We start from the raw sequence: 24,602 nt of genomic DNA, 5'->3' as shown, positions 1-24,602 counted from the left end.
AAGAGTGAACACCCCTCCCAGAATATCAGTGATCCACATCGAAACACCCTGCCATACCCCTTGAACCCGGGGACAAGTCCACCACATATGGAAAAACGTACCCCGTTGAAGACATTGCTTCCAACAATCTCCTGAAAAATCAGCACGCATATGACTGAGCTGTGCTGGTGAGATATACCATCTATAGAGAAGCTTATAACCATTCTCTATATGTAGAGACGAAATTAGCCCTTTTCCTACTCCCTGTGCAATTTGTATCCAATCCTCAATTGACCAGGACTCCTGCAGATCCCTTTCCCAAGCTACTATGTGAGGAGCCATCAGGCGGAGCTTTCCTGCAAGTAGGTTATATATCCTGGATATGTGTTTGCCTACTTTGTCAGCATGGAGACAAAGAGATTCAATAGGCGGAGGTCCCAACGATAGATCACTCACCATCTGTGTTTGAGATAGAAAATGCCTAATTTGCATATACTTATATGCATCCTTATCAGGCAGGGCATACCGTTCTTGGAGAACCGGGAAGGACACCATCCTTCCCGGTTCCCAGACATGCGTTAACTGCTGTATACCCCTAAGCCGCCAGTCTTTAAAGGCTTGAGATGCAATCGACGGAGGAAAAGCCAAATGATGGAAGAGGTGAGTGCTCAAAAAGATCGACCTATCTCCTAGCAAAGTAGGGCGCCATTTTTCCCACACTTGAAGAGTTACCTTCACACTCTCCGGCATAGGCACCGTGGGATGCCATTGCTTGCCTTTTTGCCATAATGGAGCTGTAATTGGTAGCATTGCCAACATCTCCTGTTCCAACTGTGCCCACGGCTTTCGACAAGTAGTATTGTGCCATTCCACAGCAGCCTTGAGCTGTGCCGCCCCTAGATAATAATGGAGATTTGGCATTCCCAGACCCCCCTGTGCGCGAGGTAAGTAAAGAGTAGCTTTGGCTATCCTGGGGCGTCTAGCTCTCCAGAGGTATTTAAGTAGCCTATTCTGCTACTTATCCAAAATTGATTTAGGTATAGTTATGGGTAGAGTCTGGAACAAATACAATATTCGAGGCAGGATATTCATCTTTAACGCCGCCAGACGGCCCAGCCACGAAATGTGGTATCTGTCCCATTCCTCCAGATCCTTATAGATTTTCTCCATAAGAGGAGGGTAGTTAAGTTGAAACAAATCACCAGGTCTACCAATATATATCCCCAAGTACTTTAGTTTTCCTTTGGCCCATTTAAAGGGATGGGCCCTACGTAATTGCTCAGTGATATCTTGCGGTGTGGATACATTTAAAAGCTCGGATTTATCCCAATTTATTTTAAATCCTGATGCGCCGCTATAGGCTGAGATTTCCTTGGTAATGGCCGGCAAAGAGATAAGAGGGTCAGTGATAGTGAACAAGATATCATCGGCAAAGAGCGACAATTTGGATGAGAAAGCCCCAATGCGCATCCCATGTATCTCAGCGTTCTGTCTAATATGGTGGGTGAAGGGTTCCAAAAATAGGGCAAATAATAAGGGCGACAGAGGGCACCCCTGACGTGTACCCCTTCCGACGGGGAAGGCCTGGGAATATCCTCCATTAATTTTCAAACACACCGATGGGGATTCATAAAGTTTCTGAATCCATCGTATGTATTTGTCCCCAAAATGAAAAGCTTTCATGGTCTGCAGCAAGAAGGGCCAGTGAACAAAGTCAAAGGCCTTTTCGGCATCGATGGCTAGTAATAATAAAGGGATGTGTGCAGTAGTAGCCCAACCCATCAAGTCTGCTATTTTACGCACATTATCTGATGCCATCCTGCCCGGTATAAAGCCTGATTGGTCAAAATGGATTAGTCCTGGCAGGTAGCCATTGAGTCTATTTGCCAGAATTTTGGCAAGAATTTTCATATCAAGATTGATAAGAGATATGGGGCGATAAGAGCCACACACTGTGGGATCTCTGCCCGGTTTGGCTAATAAAGTCACTCCAGCCATATTTGTCACTGCAGACAATGAAACCCGTCCCTGCAATGAATTAAACAAAGTAACCAGTACTGGGATCAGTGAACTCGCAAATTTCTTGTAAAAGAGGGCTGTAAACCCATCTAACCCAGGGAATTTCCCATTTTTAAGGCTTTTTATCGCCCAGAGAACTTCTGACCCGTTAATATCCCTATCTAGAACCTCCCGAGCCCCCTTGCTCAAAGGCGGTAGAGATACCTCGGACAGGTAATCAGTGATCTCACTGGATTTAATGCCTTGGTCAGGAGCATATAGCTCAGAGTAAAAACGAATAAAGCGTTGCCTGATATCAGCATTAGAAGTTAACATTGTACCTGATTCATCTTTTATGCGAACTATATTGTTTTGGGTTTGACGTTTTTTGAGGAGCCTAGCCAGCAACCTTCCAGCTTTATTACCACCTGAATAGTAGGATTGTTTTGTGAGGGTGAGTTTATGAGCGATCTCCGCAGCTTCTAGTTCCCCTAAATGCGCCCGCAAGTTATCCATTTTACCCAACAGGTCTGAGTTCCCAGTGCGGGAGTGCTCTATACTCAACTGCTGGAGTCCCTCCAAGGTCTCAGCTTTATCTCTTGTGGTTTGTTTCTTCAAATGTGAACCCCTCGCAATACATTTTCCCCTTAACACCGCTTTAAGACACTCCCAGAGGGTCATAGGAGAGATGCCCTCTGTGTCATTGGTCTGTAAATAGTCCTGAATATCAGTCTGCAACTGAAGACAGAACTCTGGACATTCCAACAAGCTTTCATTCAGTTTCCAATATTGCGTACCTTTATCATAAAGACCAATGTCAAATTGTATAGTTAAGGAGCCATGGTCTGACCACGTGATTGGGTGTATCTGAGGGTCCCTCACCAAGTTAACACAACTTTTTGAGAGTAGCAAATAATCTAGTCTCGAATAAGAATTGTGAGCCCTGGAATAAAATGTATATTGGCGTGCTGAGGGGTGCCATATTCTCCAGACATCCAGGAGATTAAGACCATCAAGGAAACCTTTGAAGGCTATGCGTTCCCCCTTGGCCGATGAGTGCGCAACTGAGGAGTTGTCTAAATAGGGATTGTGTGTGATGTTAAGGTCCCCACCAATAATCAAGTTACTTGCAGCATAAACTTCCAACAGCTGGAGCATCTTCCGTAAAAATAATCCCTGACCAATGTTAGGAGCATAAAGACTAACCAGGACATATTTGACATTCCCAATGGAGATGATAAGAATTAAATACCTGCCCTCGGGGTCCCGAAAACATGCCTCCTCCTTGAATATCAATTCCCTGGATAATAATATACCCACACCCAAATACTTATGGGCTAGGGGTCTAGCTGACCAGTATTGAGCAGGGTACGATGCCCTAACCATCAAGCTCTCATGACGCTTTTTCAAGTGCGTCTCCTGCAAAAAAGCAATGGACGTCCTCTTGTCCTGCAGTTCTGCAAAAAGACAATGACGCTTGTAAGGGGAATTCAAACCCTTGACATTCAGGGTGAGAACATTAATCTTAGCCATCTAAAATATAAAGAGATCTGTAATTATAATAAGCATAACCAGGAAAAGAAATAGCTGTCTGGCACCCCCCGTGCATAAGAAAAGATAAAGGAATCCTTAACCTTATATAGCAGTTCTTTTTAACGATCGGAGTTTTCGGAGAAAAACCTAGGAAGCAATACCCCACCCCAAGAGCTCTACCGCCCATTCCCCGCTTTACCAACCCCTCCACGCCGAGGCTTTCAAAGATCATCCTCGCCGCTATTAGGAGAGAGGTGTACAACATCCCGGTGGGCTCCCACCCTTTTTAACAGTATAAACAGTAAATATGCAACAAATTCTCCTAGTGAACAGTATAACTAGAGATATTAAACTAATCAACCATCCATTACTATAATATTTCGCTGGCGTAGTCCCAAAAGGAGCCAGCATATAACCCTGTAATCATAAACCAAGTTAAGAAAGAATATAGAGATAGACCAAAAGCAAAATGTCTTAGCTAAAGCCAGCTATCTTCTTAGTAGCGAATGCCATGTTCCTGAGCTCCTTGGATGCCCGTCAGGGTGGGGCCATTATAGGTGCTGTGATGTCGGTGTGGCGCCGCAGCCTCTTATCACCCTTATTCACTCGTTGCCATCTGGGTTGCTCTATCCGACGGCTGTGCGCTTGCGGTCCCGCAGCTGCTTGCTCAAATCCGGGGTATCCCGCTGCTTGCAGGACGCCAGCTGCTTCCTTTAAAGTTTTCACTCGATGTAGTTCCCCTTTCAAGGTAAAGCTCATCCCAAAGGGATAAAGCCAGCGGTACTGCACATTTTCTGACCTCAAAAGATCAGTAACAGGTTTGAGTTCCTGGCATTTCTTAATCGTGATCGGGGAAACGTCTGTGAAAATCTGAATATTATGTCCTTGCCAGCTCCATGATGCCTTCGTTCTAGCTATCATCGCCAACTGATCTTTAATATCGAAGTCATGATAGCACGCTATTATGTCTTTAGCTTGATTGTTATTTAGTCTAGGACCATATATACGATGTGCCCAGTCTATCTTAACAGCCGTACCTGAGTCGTCTGGTAAAGTCGCATCTTTTGCAGCTAACAACATGGCGCTGATTTTTTTCACCACTGCTACGCAGTCTGCATGCTCGGGCGTTTCCGGTACACCACGAAAACGCAGATTATGCCTTCGAGAACGGTTTTCTAAATCTTCCAATTTTTCTTGCAAGGTTTCAATCTCGCTCCGAAGTGCTGTCTGTGCCTCCCGTTGCGATTTTAATTCCACCTCGTGTGCATCCACCCGCGTCTCTACTTCAAAGAGGCGGCGGCCATGTTCTGCCATTTCGCCTTTCAACTCATCTATGGACTCCATTATATCTTTAGTATTGTTAGCGTTTTCGCTTTTCAATTCGGCAAACCAGCTTTTCATTTCAGCTTTAGTGGGTAAGTCTCCGTCCTCTGATACCTGATCGTCTTCATGCTCCCGCATATCCGGGAAGTCGGGCCCTGTATCTGCCATGTTGTCTTCAGGCGGCTCCCCTGTCTGGGCTAGTTTTTTATACGAAAACCTCCGAAAATCCACAGGTTTTCTCCGCGAGGTCATCAGAGAGGTTCGCTTTATCAGCACAATACCCGTGACGGTATTCTGATCTCTGGATGGCTGAGATTGAGAGGAGATTAGGTTGGGAGGTGCAGGAGCCCTTGCTTTATGCTGCCATTCACCAGGATGACGTCACTCCTCTCTCACAGTTTTTATTTTTTAATCGGCCTGTTTGTTGGGGGAGTTTCTGTGAACGCAGGGTATTGTAGAATGTGAAGTGCAGGTTTTATATTGGGATTTGCCACTTTCCTAACTGGAAGAATTTTTGATTAATACTCTTGAAACTTTTAGTGGTAGTTTTACTAGATGGGTGAAACTGGTCAGGTGTTTCTTTGTTACTTAGAAAGTTCTGCCTAGAGATGCCACTGACATGCCTGCCCAGGACCTTGCAATAATAGTGTAAAATGTTTGTAGCACTGCCTCCTGCTTTATGAGGTGAGGTGTCCTGGTCTCTGCATATATGAACCTTGGTGACAGGTAGGTGTGGAGAGAACCATTGAACCCCTGTCAAGATCAAACTAACAGGGTGGTTTCCCTGTCATAGGGTGATTTTATTCAAAATTATAATAAAAAAAAAACCAAAAAAAAAAAACCCCATGATTGGGGGGAGGGGGAGTTTGTGCACCTAACCTCTCTCCACATCTCCCACAGTCCCAACGAGTCTCCCTCTCACTCCCCCAGTCCAGCCCCACTAGTTACAAGCTCTCTCTCACCCTCCACCTGTCCAGCCCTGCTGGTTGCTCTTTCGCTCTCTCTCAACCTCCACCCGTCCAGCCCCACCGGTTGTGCCTTCACTCTTCCTTAACCTCTACCTGTCCAGCCCCACCAGTTGCCCTCTCGCTCTCCCTCCATCAGTTCATCCCTTTCAGTCGCTGGCTCTTTATCCCATCCTGCTACTCTCTCTCTCTAGTCCATTCCCTCCGGTCGCAACAGATCAAGTTGGGTGGCTGCCTGTAGTTACACTACATAAGTTACTGAATATGAATACATTCTTGCACATTTACAGCTGTGAATTGCAATTATATGTATTCCGTTTATATCAGTAAGCATTATTAAGTTTGATATCTTATCAATGAGTTTGGTGTGTATATAATTATTTCTTTGATATTCCATTAATAATAACTTTTCTATATATGGCCATAACTGCAGGTAAATATGAAAGCGAAGCATGTGGCGGGTCCACAAAACTTTTACAGATTGAAAAGGGATCCGTGGCTTGCAAAAGTGTTCGATCCCCTTAAAAGTCAGCAGAGTTGTGTGGATTATAAATGATACTTCCACAGATTGTTCCAGTTTGTTTATTGCAAACCAGTATGCTCTTAAAGTAAATTTTCAAAGCCACAATTCATTACTTCTCTGCATTTTTTTAAAAATAAAATTAAAAACTGAAATTTGCCTCTTGCATAAGTATTCAACCCCTTCAGACTAGTATTCTATGGAACCACCTCTTGCTTCAGTAACAGCTTTGTCTGTGGGGGGTGGGGGGTAAGTTTTTCTACCAGCTTTGCACGCTGTTTGGGAGTGATTTTTGTGCATTCTTCCTGGCAGACTTGCTCCAGGTTGTTCAGGTTGGTTGAATGATGCTCATGGACTGCAATTTTCAAATGGTGCCACCGATTCTCGATTGGATTGAGATCTGGACTTTGACTTGGCCATTGTAGAACATTCACCTTTTTTTTTTTTTTTTCCATTTTTGTTCTACTAGTCCTGTGCTGCTTTGGTCTTGTGCTTGGGATCATTGTCCTGCTGAAAGGTGAACTTTCTCCCAAGTTTTACCTTTTTAGCAGACTGAAGCAGGTTGTCTTGCAGTATCTCCCTGTATGCTGCACCATCCATCTGCCCTTCAATTTTAGCAAGATGCCAAGTCCCTGCTGAGGAAAAGCATCCCCACCACATGATGATGCTGTTTGCTGAGGAATGAGTAGTGTTAGGTTTGCACCACACATAGGGGTAGATTTTATTTAAAAAAAAAACGCGCGCGCGTACTTTTGTTCGCGTACCAGGCGCAAACAAAAGTACGCCGGATTTCAATAGATACGCGCGTAGCCACGTGTATCTGTTAAAATCCGAGGTCAGCATGCGAAAGGCTGCCCAAAATCGGCAGCCGGTACACATTCCCTCCACCCTCCCGTACTTTCCCCTACCTAAACCCCGCCTACCACCTTTGTTGCACAAGTTGCGCCTGCCCGAGGTAGGCATAACTTGCGTGCACCATAGTCCGGTCCGGGAGCTGGTCCGGAGGCCACAGCCACGCCCCGACACGCCCCCCAGGAAAGCCCCGGGACTTGCACACGTCCCGGGGCTTTGCGCGCGCCGGCAGCCTATGCAAGATAGGTTCAGCGCGCGCAGGGGGGGTTTGGGGTAGGTTTTCGGGGGTTACGTGCATAACTCTTTGAAAATCTACCCCATAGTGTTTTGAATCGTGGCCAAAAAGCTCCATTTTTGACTCATCTGACCACAAAACTTTATCCCACATTTTAACTCTGATGCTCTCTGGCAAACTCCTGATGTGCTTTGATGTGTATTTTCTTCAGTAATGGCTTCTTTCTAGTCTCCCTCCCTTGCAGGCCAGTTGTAAGCAGAGCTCTTGATATGATTGACTGGTGCACCTTCACTCCAGTCTCATCCTCTGAACTCTGTAGCTCCTTCAAAGTGATTGTTGGCCTCTCTGGCTTCCCTCACGAGTCTCCTTGACCTGACGCTGAGTTTTGAGGGACGGCCATGACTAGGCAGTGTCTGGGTGGTGTGATGCAGCTTCCATTACCTCACAGTTGATCCAGTGGTGCTCCCTGGGATATGCAAGCACTTGCATGCTATTTTGTAGCCTTTTCCTAGCTTGTGCATGACTGTATCTTTATCTTTAATTTCCTTAGAATGCTCTTTGGTCTTCATTTTCACAGCTTTCCTCCAGATTCTCAGTCTGACCAGTGGTGCTGGAATTACAGGGTCTTTTTTTTTTTTTTGTAATGTAAAGTTTATTCAACATTTTAAACAGCAAATATAAACATACATAAGGAACATTCAGTCAGTGACTAACAAAGAGCTACATAGTCATATAGTCATATAGCATAGGTCATAAACTGTCATACAAAATATCAAATTGGCCCGTCAATCAGTGGACGTGTGAATTCCCACCCCGTAACAATAATACAAGGAACACGACGACTCTGGGGTTGGGAGTCTTCAGGAAACCCACGAATAGAAAAAATTTAAATGTAAACAAGCGTCTGAATCAAATAAACATTTAAGCAATTTACAATCATATGTATGTGTCTGATTCAAGAAACATGCCCAGGGTCCATATCAATGGCCCGCCAGTTAAGATAGGGCTGCCACACCCGTTGGAAGTTAGAGAGTTGATTTCGTTTTTGGGCAGTTATCTTATACATTGCGCTCATAGTGTCAAGTTTCCGATATAAATCATCCTTCGTTGGAATTCGCCGCTGGTTCCACAACCCGGCCAAGAGGCACCGAGCTGCGATGCAAAATTGGTTCCCTGTACGTACCCGGATCAGTCCAGACACCTGGGTTGTGACTCCGCACCAGCAGATGGAGACAGAGCAAAACTTGACGGGCTCCCTACATATAGTAAGGTGCCACCCACAGCCCCTTGGTCTTACTCTGTCTCCAGCAGATGGGGCAGGTCCACCCACAGTCTCTGGGATCCCTGGGATTTAGTTAGTCAGGGATTAAGGAATTTGGGAAAGTTTTTTACAATAGTGTAGCGGGTGACACTTATCTTAATTTACAAAAAAAAAAAAAAAAAGAAGAAGAAGAATGAGAAATTTTAGATTCAAGGAAGTCTCCTGTCGGTGGAGCCTCCCAGGGGGTTGGAAGGTCCTGAGAGGATCATTTCCCCTGGTTGAGGCCGCTGCTGAGGGTCGAGGACCCGGCCGTGCCTGGCAGCAGCGTCGGGGGTGACACCGGGGAGCCCGGTTCACTCGCCCCCGCAGGAGCAGACAGTCTTCAGTACCCCGGCCAGCGGCTAAGTATTGCAAAAAAAAAAAAAAAGGTTTCGGCTTTATTTTTTCTGACGCGCCGGCTCTCTCTCTCTCTCCTGCTCTCCTCGTCGGGGCTGCGCGGGGGGAGGTTAGGAACGGCGAATTTTATTTTTTCGCTTACTTTAGTGGTGCCTTTGGTCCGGGATGCCCAGGGGGACTGCTTGCCGCGTGTGTGGATCGGCGCGCGCGGGTCTCCCGAGCCGGTGTTTGTGCGAACTGCGTGTTGGGGGGCGAAGGTCCTTCGGAGGGCGGTCGAGGGGGCCGTTCTCGGGGGTCCCGATCGCCGCCACGCGCTGTGTCTGCAGGAGCTGACAGGGCCAATCCGTTCCCGCTTAGCGCGGGAACGGCGGCCGTTTTGAATTCAGTCAGGGAGGCAACAAGGAAAGCCCTGGGAAATGGCGACCAGCCACCCCCCCCTGTCTCCTCAGCATCGGGGTTTGGAGGGGGATGTCCCAGGGGCCCAGGAAGCGGGGAGTTTGGTTTCGAGGGAGGACTCCTCCGATTCTGAGGGGTCTTTCTCAGAAGATTTTGCCTTGCTTTTAAAAAAATTAGCGAAATACAAGCGATCCAAACACAGGCCACAGAAGGCCCCAGGGGGCAGGGAGGGTCGCTCCCAACCCCAGAAGAGGTCGACCCGACATGCGAAAGTGCCGGGTCCGCCCAGGGAGAAGAGGCCATCGCGAGGGGACTCGCGGAACTACGATACAGATTCTACCTCCTCCTCGGAGGAGGGGGCGGTCTCGGAGACCGCAGGAGAGCCCGAGGGGCTCGATGATCAAGATCCAGTCAAGCCGGGAACAGAAAAAGGGGCGCTCGCGGCGGATGGGGATGACCCCAAGGTCGTGTGGCTCTTCAAACGCGATGAGCTGATTCCCCTTATCCCAGCGATCCTCGATGAACTCGGGGTGGAGGCCCCGCCGGTAGAGACCCGTCAAGGGGCGAATATGGACCCGGTCCTCTTAGGCCTCGCTGGGCCCGCGGTGGCTTTCCCGTTCCATTTTTCGGCATCCGATATTCTGTTCCGGGAATGGGACACCCCGGAGTTAGGCCTGAAGGTGAGTAAGGCGATGGACAAGTTATATCCTCTGCCGGAGGATGTATTGGAATTGCTGCGTCTCCCGCGAGTGGACGCCGCGGTGTCGGCAGTGACGAAGAGGTCTACCATTCCTGTCACCGGAGCTACCGCGCTCCGGGATATCCAGGATCGGAAGCTGGAGGTGCAACTCAAGAAGGTTTTTGAGGTCTCCGCCCTGGGAGTCAGGGCGGCCATTTGTAGTAATTTTGCGTTGCGGGCAGGGCTCCGCTGGGCCCAAACTTTGCAGGCGAATGCTGGCCTCTCCGTCGGGGAGGCCTCGCAAGCGGATCACTTGGAAGCGGTGATAGCTTACAGCGCGGACGCTATGCACGACCTGCTGAGAACATCCGAGCGGGACTCTCTGCTTCCCACCCTCGGTAATTTGCTCTGGTACATCCCAGGTGTCTGGACTGATCCGGGTACGTACAGGGAAAGGAAAATTAGTTCTTACCTGATAATTTTCGTTCCTGTAGTACCACGGATCAGTCCAGGCTGCCGCCTGTGTGTTCTGCTTACGATGAAGAGTGAGAGAGTCCGCTCATTTTTTGATTTTCGGGCTGCATTATTTCGAGTTTTTGGCATAAGGCCGCTTGCCTCTGGTTCTGATGGTTTTCTGTTTTCAGCCAGGGGTGGTTTCTGAATTGGCTTAAATGTTGCAGTTTATAGTTAGTTAGTCTGGCACTTGTTTTGCTTTGACAGTACGTTCGACTGAGGGGCTGTGGGTGGCACCTTACTATATGTAGGGAGCCCGTCAAGTTTTGCTCTGTCTCCATCTGCTGGTGCGGAGTCACAACCCAGGTGTCTGGACTGATCCGTGGTACTACAGGAACGAAAATTATCAGGTAAGAACTAATTTTCCTTTAATCAGCAAACTCTCAGCCTGAGAACCTTCAACCGGTACATTAAGCAACCCTTGGATAGGAGACAAAATCACCTCTTTATGAATGATGCAGAGGATTAAGTCCATAACATCCTTCCACAACTTCTGTACATACACACACTCCCACCATAGATGCAGAAATGTTCCCGTCTGACCACAACCCTTCCAACAGTTGTCATCCTCCCGTAATCCCGCTTTGTGCATCCGATACGGTGTAAGATGCCAGCGAAACAATACTTTATAACCGTTCTCAGATAGAGAAGTGGAAAGAGAACTGCGTTTGGTGTTGGAAAATATCTGATCCCAGTCCTCATCCTCAAGAGTGAGTCCAGTCTCGGCTTCCCATTTATTAGTGTATGAAGGTCTCCCTACTAAGGACCCCTGGAGTATAGAGTATATGTTAGATAAGCCGCCTTTAATGCAGTCTGCCATATCACACCACCCTTCAAACTGCGTTTTCCCCTTCCCAAGGTCCGCTTGAATACATTGCTGTATAATGAAATGGCGCAGTTGGAGGTAATAATAATAGGTGAAGGATGGGAGTGAAAAAGTTTCTTGAAGTTGTGTAAAAGAAAGCATAGCGTCGGGGCTACATATCTGACCCATTGTGTGAATACCAAGCGACTTCCATATCTGAGAGTAGGGAGAGTCCCAACCTGGGGTAAAGCTGAGGTGGGAATATAAATGGGTATGAGAAAAATATCGTCTAGGCCCTATAATAAGGTGCTTCCATTTATCCCAAACCTGAAGGGTAGTACTTAAGGAGATAGTGAAGGAACCCTGGATGCGCAATGTCGCCCTGGGCTGCCACACAAGAGCTTGCAGAGGAGTAGAGCCCAAAATAGCTTGCTCGATGTCTACCCATCGTGGGTGTTCAGTTTTCCTGTACCAGGAGAAAATGAAACTAATTTGTGCCGCAGCGTAATACCACTGTAATTTCGGTACTCCCATCCCCCCTCTCAATTTGTGACGATATAACGTGGCTTGCGCAATTCGGGGAGGTCTCCGCTTCCAGAGAAAAGCGAAGAATCTTTTCTGCCATTTTTTCAGTAAAGCTGTGGGAATTGGGATCGGCAAGGTTTGGAACAGATAGTTAAATTTGGGCAAAACAGACATCTTTAAAATCGCTATCTTTCCAGTCCATGTGACAGGGAGATTATCCCATTGATCCAAATCCCTAAACACTTTCGCTACTAGGGGTATGTAATTCAATTTAAAAAGGTCAGATAATTGGGGACCTATAATAATTCCCAAATATTTGAGCTTAGTCCCCGCCCATTTGAAAGGAAATTGTTGTTTCAGCTGATGCACCTGATCCGAGGGCAGGATTACAGGGTCTTTTATCCAGAAAAGCTGACTTTTTAAATGATTCACAGGTAGAGGCTAAATGTAAGCCGCCTGTTAGGGAAATATCTTTCATCTGTGTAAACTTGGAGCTTCCACAGCACAGGGATTGAATACTTTGCAAGCTGCATTTTTCAGTTTATTTCATTTTACAAAAAAATACAAAGAAATAATGAATTGTGATTTTGAAAATTTATTTTAAGAGCGTGCTGGTTTGCAATAAAATACTATCTGGAACCATTTGTATAAGTGTTATTTGTAATCCAGATGAATCTGACTTTTTGGGGGTTTGAATACTTTTGCAAGCCACTTTAATATATATTTCTTAATGTCCTAAAAGGATATTTTTTCTTTTACCAGACTACCTTACTTGTTAGTTTATTTGCTGCCCCTTGTCTGTATTTTTTTTTCCAATGTCTGTTTGCTATCACTCATGTTCCATAATTCATGAACTGTTTACAGAGCAGTCAATAATTTATTCACCTTTCTTGTTGCAACCATAGTATTGAAATGCGGCTGCTCAAAATCTGGTTAATTTTCCTTCTGATGAATTGTTCATTGTGTCAAAGGCCTATAGAAATGTATATTTCTGGAATAGCTAATGTCCATCTGTCTGTCGTTAATTTTCCTCTTTTCCTGTTCCTTTGCAGCCATAGACTGGGTTCAGATCGATGCCAATTCATCAGTGCTCCATGATGAGTTCATTGCGCACAGAGTGGGTAAGTCGCAGCTGGGCCTGTATAAGATCACCTGAAGAGTAGATTCCGGAACCACAGCCGATTGATCTTCTACACTTCCTTCTGGTGGTTGGATCAGGGGCAACATTTTTGCCTGCCGCCCCAATTCAGGGGCTTGGATTAGAAATAAATTCCTGTATCTTGGTTTCACTGGGATCATAATGCTGCTTGATCATTGGGCAGGTAAACAATGAGAGTTAAATTAGTCCCATCCATTCACCAACTACATAGCAAGGTCCAGTGTAATGATGTGTTTTATACAAAATAACCACCCCCCATGAGCAACGTTATTCAATATTGCACTAAGATTAGTCAGCAGCACAACCTTCATTCTCTGTGCCTGGTTGCATGCCCTTTGTTGTAGCTCTCTGTGATACAAAATTGGCAGCTTTTATTATGCTGTCAGGCTGGAGTTCAGCCAAGTTCAGTGCTATGCTGAGAATTTGGAGTTGTCTTTCTCTCTGTAATTGATACTTTTCTCTTACTAGGACTGATTCCTCTCACTAGTGATGACATTGTAGACAAGATGCAGTACTCCAGGGTAAGTTGCCGCATTTCTTCTGTAATATGGAGAAATCTGAGCCTTTCTTGGGCCTCCATCCGCAGTTGTACACTATGAAACTGGCATTTTCCTGTGGTTTCTCAATTTGGAGAGCCTCAATATGACTTTTTGCTGCTCCATTTTAGGACTGCACGTGTGATGAGTTTTGTGCTGAGTGCTCTGTGGAGTTTACACTTGATGTGCGGTGTAATGAAGACCAGACTCGCCATGTGACCTCACGAGACCTCATCTCCAACAACCCCAGGGTTATACCGGTGAGTAGTCCCACTCGTTCTCATCTCCAACAATGCCAAGGTTTTATATTGTTCCCATGGTCTAGACCTTAAGATTTGCCTCTTCTTTCTGCAGACTAGAGATCAACTAAACTGTCAGTCTTTTGAGATTTCAACTGCCAGACATGGTCAGGATCTCCCACTCTCTCCCTCTCTAGCTGATCATTGATCTCTTGTGGGTAGCCTTATTTGTCCATATTTCCCTAAGTGAGTGCTTTTTAAACCTATGGAGCAGCTTTGTATGCTTGTGGCTTTAATACTTATTGGTGTGAGAGGAAAGTAGCAGCAGTTGTTTTCCCTCACTTTGGGTAAGCGCTGAGCCCAGGTATGTAAAGAGAGAAGAGGATTCCTCCCGATTTAGAGACATGGAATGGCTTCAGTAAGTCTTTCCTCCGGTCTCCTTGCTCAGCGCACCGTACCGATGATGTTCCTGATCCCGTTGGAGTAAGGGAAGGGAGCTTCCGAGCGGGTTGAGCGGTCCCCCGATGGGCCAGGCCCCACTTCAGACTTAGTGGGCACACTGCGTGGTAGGCTGCAACAGCACTATCTTGCGCGCGGTTTTGTGCACCTCCATAGAGTGTTGGTACATGCGGTGCATGCCGGCTGTGCGCGTAATATCGCACATACGTTCGCACATACATGCACTTCAGCTTACGCATATTGGTACAGGATCTGTGCGCACTCTATTTCAAGTGGTAGCCGGCTGAGCGCACAGTTACCGTTTATAATGGCTCCTGCAGCAAAGAAGCATAGGCGACACTCTCTCTTTTTTTTGCTGCTTGCCATATTAGGGCTACTCAGTCTGACCATGATTCTTACCTATGTCAGCACTGTGAGGAGGTCCAGGGAGAGTTGAACGCTCCGGAAGCAAGTTTTAAAGGTGGTCGAGCTTTGGAAGCAATGTACCCACTGGATCCGGTAGCCAAAGGATGCTTGTGTTTCCCCAAAGTGGTTGCCCTGGTCTGTGCCATTTTGAAGCAAAGAACTATCCTAGTGGAGGGAGGAGTGGCCTTAAAAATGAGCATGATAGGCAGCTGGAGTCCATTCTTAAACAAGCCTTTGATGGATCAGCAATGACACTACAGATTGCTTCTTGTTGTGCCCTGGTGGCTCATTTATGCCTGCTTCTCTCTTGAGAGGCAGATAATTCAGGGGCACATTCCAGAGAGGCTATGGAGCCCACCACTGCTTTTTTAGCAGATGTGGGCTCTGACCTAGTCCATACCTCGACCAGAGGAGTGACCTCAGTGGTGGCAGCCAGAAGACAACTATGGCTGCGAAATTGGTTAGCGGATGCTAACTCTAAGACAAACCTCACAAAGATGCCCTTTTAAGGGATCCCTCCTATTCGGGAGCGAATTGGAAAAGCTGGCCAGTAAGTGGGGTGAATCTCTAGTGCCTCTGCTACCGGACGGTAAGAGAAAGAGGTTGCAGCGCCCCTTGCCCATGAAGGGTTGGGCCAGGGGATCCCAGCGCTTTCGGCCCTATAGGAACTCAATGATTTAGAGGTCCTTGGGAAGGTCTCTGTCCTTTCAGAGTCGACAATCAAAGAGAGGGGCAGGTTCGGCCCAAACTTCCCAATGAAGTTTTGCCAACCCATCCTCAGGACGAAGAGATAGGGGGTCGACTATCCCTCTTCTATCAGTGGTGGATCGAGATCACGTTGAACAAATGGGTACTGGATATCATACGAGAAGGATATGCGCTGGAGTTTCACAGCACTCCTCAGGATGTCTCCGTGCCACTCTCAGCACAAGAAGCTGGCAGTGGAGTCTACCTTAATAAGGCTTCTCAAGTTGAGGGCTATAATTCCTGTACCTATGTCCCAGTAAAATACAGGTTCCTTTTGCCCTATCCTGGACTCAAGAGCATCAACCATCATCTACAAGTAATTCATTTCTGCATGGAAACTCTACACTCCGTCATAATGGACGTGCAACCAGGAGAGTTCTTAATCTCCCTGGACCTCTCGGAGGCCTAACTTCATATTCCAATCTGACAAGACCATCAGTATTTCCTACGCTCTGCGGTGCTGGACCGTCATTATCAGTTCTCGGCGTTGCTCTTTGGCCTGGCACCGCCGCCAGAACATTTTCCAAAATTTATGGTGGTCGTGGCGGCAGCATCGAGGAAAGAAGGGATCCTGGTGCACTCTTACTTACTTAGACTATTGGTTGAACCCGGCAAAGTTGTTGGAAAAGAGTCTCCGGGTGAACAGCAGGATGATGTTCCATTTTCAGGAGCTTGGTTGGGTCGTGAACATGGATAAAAGCAGTCTCAAGCCCTCCTACTCCCTAGAGTATCTGGAAATCTAGTTCGACACAAAACAGGACAAGGTCTTCCGCCCACTGTTATGGTTGAGCGGTGTTTGGGTGGATTCTCGGATACTGTGGCAGCTGACCACGCCCACGGGGAGGAGCCCTGTGGGGAGCCACAGTACTGGGCTAGACTCGGGACGCACAAACACTTTTTATACAGCTTGTAGTATACCACCAGAGGTGCCAGTAGTGAGTTGATCTGGAGGAAGCAGTCCAGGGACCCTCTGTGGAGAGAACCCGTCTCACCAAGTTGGTATAGGGAGACTCCAGTGTAGGTTTCCCAGTGCGGCAATGCTTTAGATGAGATAGACTGAGAAATAGATTACTCAGTAGATGGTAGCTGTAAGGTTGGCGATTCCACCAGGCTGAAGTAGATGGTATCAGGCATCGAGGCAGGGAGAGCAGGCCCTCAAGGAGCAAGTACCTGATCCTAGTAAGGCACCTGAAAGGAAAGCAGAGGACCCCCGAGGAGCGGGTATCCAGCTTAGAGAATACCCCGAAGGGCAAGGTAGAGCTTCCAGCAGCAGAGTAGCTTAGACCGGATGAGTCTAATCCAAAATCCAGTCCTTGCTAACTCGGTTAGTTAGCAAGTAAGGGCAGGCTAAATATCCAGAAGGCGTGGCGTCATATGAGGGGGATGCGCCCGAGGTTCGCGCCATAGCTGGAATAAAGACGTGGGTAGCGCACACATCGTAGGAGCCCTTGGGAGAAACATGGCGGGAGGCAACGCCATAGCCGTTCGGAGGACGCCGGAGAGAGCGGCTTGCAGACGCGGCGGTAGCCATCTTCCCAAGGCTAGCGGGGAGAGCAAAGGAAAAAGGTGAGGCACAAGGGTCTAAGCCACCTGAGACCGGACGCAACACCCACCCTCGAGAATAAGGAAGCTGATGTGCCAAGTACGTTGACTGACGAACAAAATGCGCCCCTGGGTTTGGAGCTATCTTCAGGTCCTCAGTCTAATGGCTGAGGACCTGAAGATAGCTCCACACCCTGGGAGCTATCTTCAACCCTGGAGGTAGTACCGTGGGCGAAGGCACACATGCGTCCACTCCAATGCTCCCTGCTGTCATGTTGGAACGCGTTGTTCCAAGACTATTCAATTGGCCTCCACCTACCGTTGGAAGTGTGTTCTCAGCTCCAGTGGTGGCTACAGGAAGTTCACCTGAGCAAGCGTGTAAGCCTGTCCCCACTGAACTGGCTAGCCCTCACGATGGCCGCAAGCCTCCGGATGTGGGGAACTCACTGTCAGGAACTGATAATCCATAAAACATGCCCCTTTTTCTATCGCAGGCGATATTTAGTGCATTTTGATAAATCCAGGCTTATGCTAGATACTTCACTTAGATGCAGCTCCAGCACTGCTCTCTACATCAGTGGCGGGGATGGAAGGTAACTAGAACCAAAAACTTTCTAATAAGGGCCAAGAGTAACAGATAAGTATGAGAAAAAAAAAATGTGTGAAAGCTTGCTGGGCAGACTGGATGGGTCATTTGGTCTTCTGCCATCATTTCTATGTTTCTTCAGTCGCAGAAGAGATCAACATTCCCTGGGAAGCGACGCCTTTGTTCAGTCCTGGCTAGAGGAAGACTTCCTGTACGCCTTCCCACTGTGGACCCTGCTGGGCAAGGTCTTTCGCAAGATCGAGCACCACAGAGGATTAGTCCTTCTAGTAGCTCTGGATTGGCCCAGACCCCCGTGGGATGCAGACATGTGGAGGCTTCTGATGGGAGGAATCCTCTGTGCCTTCCTCCGCACAGGGACCTGCTCCAACAAGATCTGGTCCTTCAGGAGGATCAGACTCTGTTTTGTCTTACGGTCTGGCCCTTGAGAGGGCTCGCCTGATGAGGCGTGGATATTTGGCAGCAGTAATTTCCACCTTGCTCCACGCACGGAAGTTCTCGACGTCCTTAGCGAATATTTGAGGCCTGGTGCGAGGAACACGGGGTTGCCCCTCAGCCAAAATCCCGCTGGTTCTGGAATTTTTACAGGATGGCCTGAATAAAGGGTTGTCCCTTAACTCCTTGATGGTCCAGGTAACGGCTATCTCCTGTTTCAGAGGCAAGGTAAACGGAACCTGCCTCTCGGCACATCCGGACATGACCCATTTACTAAAAGGGGGAAAACACCTCCAGCCACCCCTACAGTGGCTGGTCCTTTTGTGGATTCTTAATCTAGTATTGGACTTTTTAGTAGGGCCTTCCTTTCGGCCACTATGTAGACTATCCTTGCACCTGTTAATGCTGAAATTGGTTTTCTTGGTGGCGATTTGCTCAGTTTGTTGCATCGCTGAATTACAGGCATTGTCGTGTTGGGAACCTTTCCTCGGGATGACTCCAGGAGCGTTAAAACTTCGTACACTGTACCATCCTTCTTGCCCAAGGAAGTCTCGGAGTTTTACTTGAATCGGTCCATTTCGTTACCGCCCCGGATAGGCGCAAGACATGGAAGACTACCGCCTTCTCTGCATTTAAACGTCAGTAGGCTTTCGGTGCAGTATCTATAACTCTCAGAAGCAGTTTGCAAGACGGACCGCTTGTTTTTCATGGTGGAAGGAGGCAAGGCAAACCAGCTTTGCAGGCTATCATAGCTCGCTGGATCAAGGAGGTGGTCACAGGAGCTTATGTAGAGGCAGGAAAGCCATTACCCTTTTAGGTTAAAGCTCATTCATCTACGGCTCAGGCAGTATCCTGGGCGGATGCTAAGCTGCTATCTCCCGTCGACATCTGCTGAGCGGTGACATGGTCTTCCTTGCACACCTTTTACAGGTTCTATCACCTGAAAGTTTGGGACCGAGAGGACGCAGTCTTTGCAAGGGTGATGCTAACTGGACTGTGGGCAGCCTCCCGCCCCAGTCAGAAGTAGCTTTTGTACATCCCATTGGTCCTGAGTCCATCTGCCTACACGCTAGGAAATGGAGAAATTACGTACCTGATAATTTCGTTTTCCTTAGTGTAGACAGATGGACTCAGCATCCCACCCACGGCTGCCCCAGAGAAGGAGAATCCCGGAAAGCGAACCTTGAGACTAAACAAATTACGGGTAAGCCGTTGCCTACCCCTAGTTCAAGACACCCGCAGTTAGTCTGGTGTCGGCGTTAACTTAGTTGAGTGCACTGGCAGACTCCAGTTTTTGAAACCAGTTGAATAAGTTTAATCAAGTTGTTTATGCAAAGATATATATCCACAATGGCTTTTCGAGGAGGATACTGAGGAGCTGAGGTCACTGCAGGGGTATATCTAGGGTGACGTCAGCTTTGAAATCTGACTCCGTCTCCCATCTGCTAGCAGAAGAGCACATAACCCACTGGTCCTGAGTCCATCTGTCTACACTAAGGAAAACGAAATTATCAGGTAAGTAATTTCTCCATTATGCTATTGTATCCGTCATTGGTGAGGTCTTGCCTGGTGTGTTCAGTTTTAGAGACCTTTCTTCCTGAAGGATATAAACAGAGTGGAGGTGGTCCAGAGAAGAGCTACCAAAATGGTGTGGGATATTCACCAAATGTGCTATGAAATAAGATATATATATATATATATATCTCCTAGAGGAGAGATATGATAGAGAGATTCAAATAGCTGGAACGTATTAATAATGCACAAGAAGCAAGCATTTTATTCATTGGAAAGAATGTTCTAGAAGAAGCGTTCATGATAAACTCCAAGGGGAGATAGACCTCAGGAGCAATATCGGGAAATGTTTTGCACTGAAATGGTAGTGGATGCATGGAATGCCCTTCTGGAACAAGTGGTGAAGCCTAAAACTGTAATGTTAATAAAGAAGGCAGGAGATAAGCACAGAGGGGCCTTAATTGCAAAAACAGCAAAGAGACAGTGAAAGTACTGAAAAGTGACAACTCCCCCAGCTATTTCAGTGTGGCAGAGAACCATCTGGAAAGGCAAGCTGTTCGGGCAACAGTTACACTAGAATTTGTAACTATTTAGATTACAAAGTTTTGTGGTTACATTTGGGAAGAGAAGGGTGCTGGGTGAGAACTAAAATTTGGGGGGGGGGGGGGGGTGCAGTGAGGAGGAGGGATCTTGTCTGCTTAACTGTCTAATGGCTTCCCAAAAAGTTTTCCCTTTAGAGAATGAGAAAAGCCTTAGTAAATCAGCCCTAAAATGGTAGCATACAAAGGAGGACGAGAACAAAAGCTGTCTTGGGTAAGGGTGCTTTATGGCTAGTAGCTGGGATATAGCCTTGGCAGTGTGGATAGGGTATCTGGGTAAACTGGATGGGTTGATTGGATATTTTCTGCCATCATCTACTATGATGGAAGGCTAACCCAAGGAGCAAGAAGTGTGAGAGAGATGGGAGGGGCAGGTTTGAGGAAAGGAAAAGGTCAAGGAACACATTTAGGGTTTAGAGAATGTGGCATGGAAAGAGTCATAGTAACAGGATTTGAAAGGTAGAGACCTCACTGACAGCTCGATACAGTAAAGTTCAGTTGAAGATTTCTCGTCTGTAACGAGCTCGCTGTGCACAATTCGGACGCGTAAGGCAAACCAGCGATACAGTCTCCAGTTTTGCGCGTCCGTAGCGCTTCTTAAAACAGACGCGTAACCCTTCCCGCACCCGGCATGTAAATGAACGAATTAGCTGTATAATGAAGGAATTAGCTATTCCCCTCCGATACCGTAACGGGCACTCAGGTTCTCTCATTAGTAACGCACTGTTTTGCCGCGGCCGTAACGTGTTAGTTTACCGCCTCCCCCTAGTAGGAGTTAGGACTGTGAGTCTAGTAACAAATCCATCGACACCGCTTAAGATACTCAAAAACAATAAAACACAATTTAAAAAAAAAGCGATACAGAGATGATCGAGAAAATGTAATGATGTGGGACACACAAAACCTGTCAGAAGAAAAAATAAAAATTTTTAAATACCTGTCGGAGGGCCGTGTGGGTCCAGGCGGCCGGCGGCGGCGGGAGCCGGGTGGTCGCGTGTTAAATCTAGGCCGCAGGCGGGTGGGCGCCTGTTCCAGGCGGCAGCGGGAGCGGCGGCGGGGGGACACGCGTTAGTTCGAGACGGCCGGCGGGCGGCGGGTGGTCGCGTGTTAAATCTAGGCCGGGTCCGCACAGGCGCGCATTCATTCACTGCCGGTGGGGGCTGCCAGAGGCAGCCCCCACCGGCAGTGAATGAATGCGCGCCTGTGCGACCCCTGCGATTCGGCGCTCAAGGCGTGACGTCACAGCATGTGACTGCCTTCAGCGCCGAATCGCAGGGGTCGCACAGGCGCGCATTCATTCATTCACTGCCGGCGGAGGAGCCGGCTGCTTTCGCCACCGGCTCCTCCGCCTGGATGAATGAATGCGCGCCTGTGCGACCCCTGTGATTCGGCGCTCAAGGCGTGACGTCACGGCATGTGACTGCCTTCAGCGCCGAATCGCAGGGGTCGCACAGGCGCGCATTCATTCATTCACTGCCGGTGGGGGCTGCCGAGGCAGCCCCCACCGGCAGTGAATGAATTCATTCATCCAGGCGGAGGAGCCGGCTGCTTTCGCCACCGGCTCCTCCGCCTGGATGAATGAATGCGCGCCTGTGCGACCCCTGCGATTCGGCGCTCAAGGCAGTCACATGCCGTGACGTCACGCCATGAGCGCCGAATTGCAGGGGTCGCACAGGCGCGCATTCATTCACTGCCGGTGGGGGCTGTCTCCGGCAGCCCCCACCGGCACTGAATGAATGCGCGCCTGTGCGGACCCGGCCTAGATTTAACACGCGACCACCTGCCGCCCGCCGGCCGTCTCGAACTAACGCGTGTCCCCCCGCCGCCGCCTGGAACAGGCGCCCACCCGCCCGCGGCCTAGATTTAACACGCGACCACCTGGCTCCCGCCGCCGCCGGCCGCCTGGACCCACGCGGCCGTCTGAAACTAACGCGCGTCCACCCGCCCCCCCCCGCCGCCCGGAACAGGCGCCCACCCGCCCGCGGCCTAGATTTAACACGCGACCACCGGCCCCCCGGATCCCGCCGGCCGCCTGGACCCACGCGGCCCTCCGACAGGTATTTAAAAATTTTGATTTTTACACTTCCTGGTGCCTGTCATTTCAAATGTCATTTGAAATGACAGGTACCAGCGCACCCAGGTTACTGTATAGGCGCTGTATTAAGCGCCTATACAGTAAAATGGGTTACGCGGGCATAACCCTTCCCTACCGCTTCACAGCCGCGGCATGCATTTGCATGCGATTAGAGGAGAGTATCGGGGAGTTAGTGAAGAGAACTGTGCGTGCGGGGAGGAAGGGTGCGCCTGACACTACCTCACTGTTTCTACCTTGACCTTACTGTATCGACCTGTATGGTTGGAAGGATTTTGTCCCAGTTTACAAGGACAGGATTAGGGATATTCGAAGGAGATATGAACTTGGGATAGTGAACGAGTGAAAACAGGAAGGAGGCATAGCGTACTGCAGAGACCAGAAAACCAAAGGGAAAGTAAGAGGCAGCCAGGTGAATATAAAATTTAAAAGAATAAGAAAATTAAAAATTGCATCTCCAGTCCTGAAGGTTGGAATAGCTGAGGGGGGTGGGGGCGGAGTACAGCACACAAACCGGAAGAGATGAGCCCAGCCTGGGACTGCAGTTTGAGGGCAATGATCGTATCCTTGCACCAGTGCTGCTGGTGTTGGAGGGGACAACATTATCAGTCCCTCTGCTGATAACCTTACTTTTCAATCCTAGGGACTTCAGGTACTGCAGTAAAATGCCATAACAGCCAGTGGTGGTGGTAGCAGGCTGGACCCCATGCTCAGAGGGGGAGGGCAAAACTACTGAGGCCGTTCTAACAGCCTTGCAGGGAAAATCTTAAAGAAACTAAAGAGGTCTTTGTTGTTCTCAGTCAAAGTGTGAGGTGAAGCCGTGGGATACTTATCAGTCGTCCTGCTTGCTGAGGGAAGGAGGAGCTGTTTTACCTTGAAGCCAGCAGCTGCCCTCCCCGCTGTGTGTTTTGCATCTTGTACTGATTTTGGTGATAGCCTATCCTTCAGTTTAACACATGATATTGGCTTCCTGGATGCCATCCCAGTGAACATATTTGTCTCTTTCTTCACAGGTAACTTCCCGAAGCAGAGACAGTGACCCCAACGACTACGTTGAACAGGACGGTAAGCAGGGAAGCTCTGCCTGCTAACCATTTTCTCTGTATCCATGTGTTGCATATTATAATTATCTTCATCTCTACCGGTAGCTGTTGTGACTAATAGTGGTAGGAATTTATGACTATAATTATCAAGAACTGAGTTTTACCTTATTATTTATTTATTATATACTTTATTAGCTGGAGAATAAAATATAGCTTCAAATATGACAACCCCTGCCTCTGAGGAGAACAAATGAGAAAAATGTGTACTTTCTCACTTCTTAGCCACTTTCTGCTTCCCTTTCCCCCCCCCCTCCAGCCAAAACTCCCTTGGGCTCCTTGTTTCCGCTGCTTGTCTGGTACTGCTGCCCTTTTTTTCCTGGCCCTGCACAGGCCAATGCGGTTCTGCCAGCCCCAATCGGACCAGGCTGCCACGGCCTCTGTCTTGCTGATTGCTGTCATCGCCTCTTCTTCCTGGCACTGCACAGACTGCTGCCGCTGCCTCCCTCAAGCCCCCTAGCCTATAATTCTAAGACCAGATGGATTTTTTGGTTTGTTTTGGGGTTTTTTTTGTCTGTTTGAAACAAAACCTCATCTTATATTTGGAACAATACGGTATTTTGTAATTTGGGTCGCTCCTGTTGTCCCTCCCGGTGCTGAATGCGGACACTTTGATAGATCTGTGTGATTAAAGTGTATTTAAGGGAACATGTAACTTGTGTTAGGATTTATATCATCCTTTCCTGCTGGCTTTATTGCGCCTGCCTTCAGCATGTTTGAATTTAATAAAGAGCAATCTTCTGAATGATTGCTGCATTGACGCATCTTTCAGTGCCTTCAAAACGCGCTGGTCCCCACTGCGCCAGCTTGCAGCTGAGGAGAATACACACAGGAAGCTAAAAACTGAGGCATATCAGCCTGCAAAATGAGAAATGCCCCACTTGAGAAATCTCCCAAAATCTATTATAGTGGCAGCGACAAACCACAATTTCCCAACCTGCAGCCGTTTTGGGGGAGGGTTGCAGCCCTGAAATGACCGTGCTGTGGGCACACCCCCCCCCCCCCCCTCCTGCCCCACAAAGGATTGTAGTGGATTTTATGGTTTTTGAATTTCAGCCCAGTCAGCAGTTGCAAACATGGAAACAAAGTATTTCTTTATAATTGATCTAGAAATCATGCATAACCCTACAGATGCAGGGGAGGAGCCCTGTTCTTGGTGTGAACACTGCAGAGATGCCTCTCAGCAATGTTTG

The 24,602-nt window shown here is 48.1% G+C and overlaps 1 protein-coding gene across 1 annotated transcript in view; it reads left to right on the top strand.

The window, feature by feature from the left end:
* The window catches only part of POLR2C (RNA polymerase II subunit C), a 51,181-nt gene that overhangs the window by 19,125 nt on the left and 7,454 nt on the right, over window positions 1–24,602 (top strand). The window contains exons 3-6 of the mRNA XM_029608936.1: window positions 13,033–13,101; window positions 13,608–13,660; window positions 13,807–13,935; window positions 23,323–23,374. Of these exons, the coding sequence (XP_029464796.1) occupies window positions 13,033–13,101; window positions 13,608–13,660; window positions 13,807–13,935; window positions 23,323–23,374 (303 nt within the window). The remainder of the gene's footprint in view (window positions 1–13,032; window positions 13,102–13,607; window positions 13,661–13,806; window positions 13,936–23,322; window positions 23,375–24,602) is intronic.

Source organism: Rhinatrema bivittatum, chromosome 7, assembly GCF_901001135.1.
Source record: "Rhinatrema bivittatum chromosome 7, aRhiBiv1.1, whole genome shotgun sequence".
Lineage (NCBI taxonomy): Eukaryota > Metazoa > Chordata > Amphibia > Gymnophiona > Rhinatrematidae > Rhinatrema > Rhinatrema bivittatum.
Note: the sequence above shows the minus strand (reverse complement) of the source record. Positions and strands in the feature narration are given on the sequence as shown.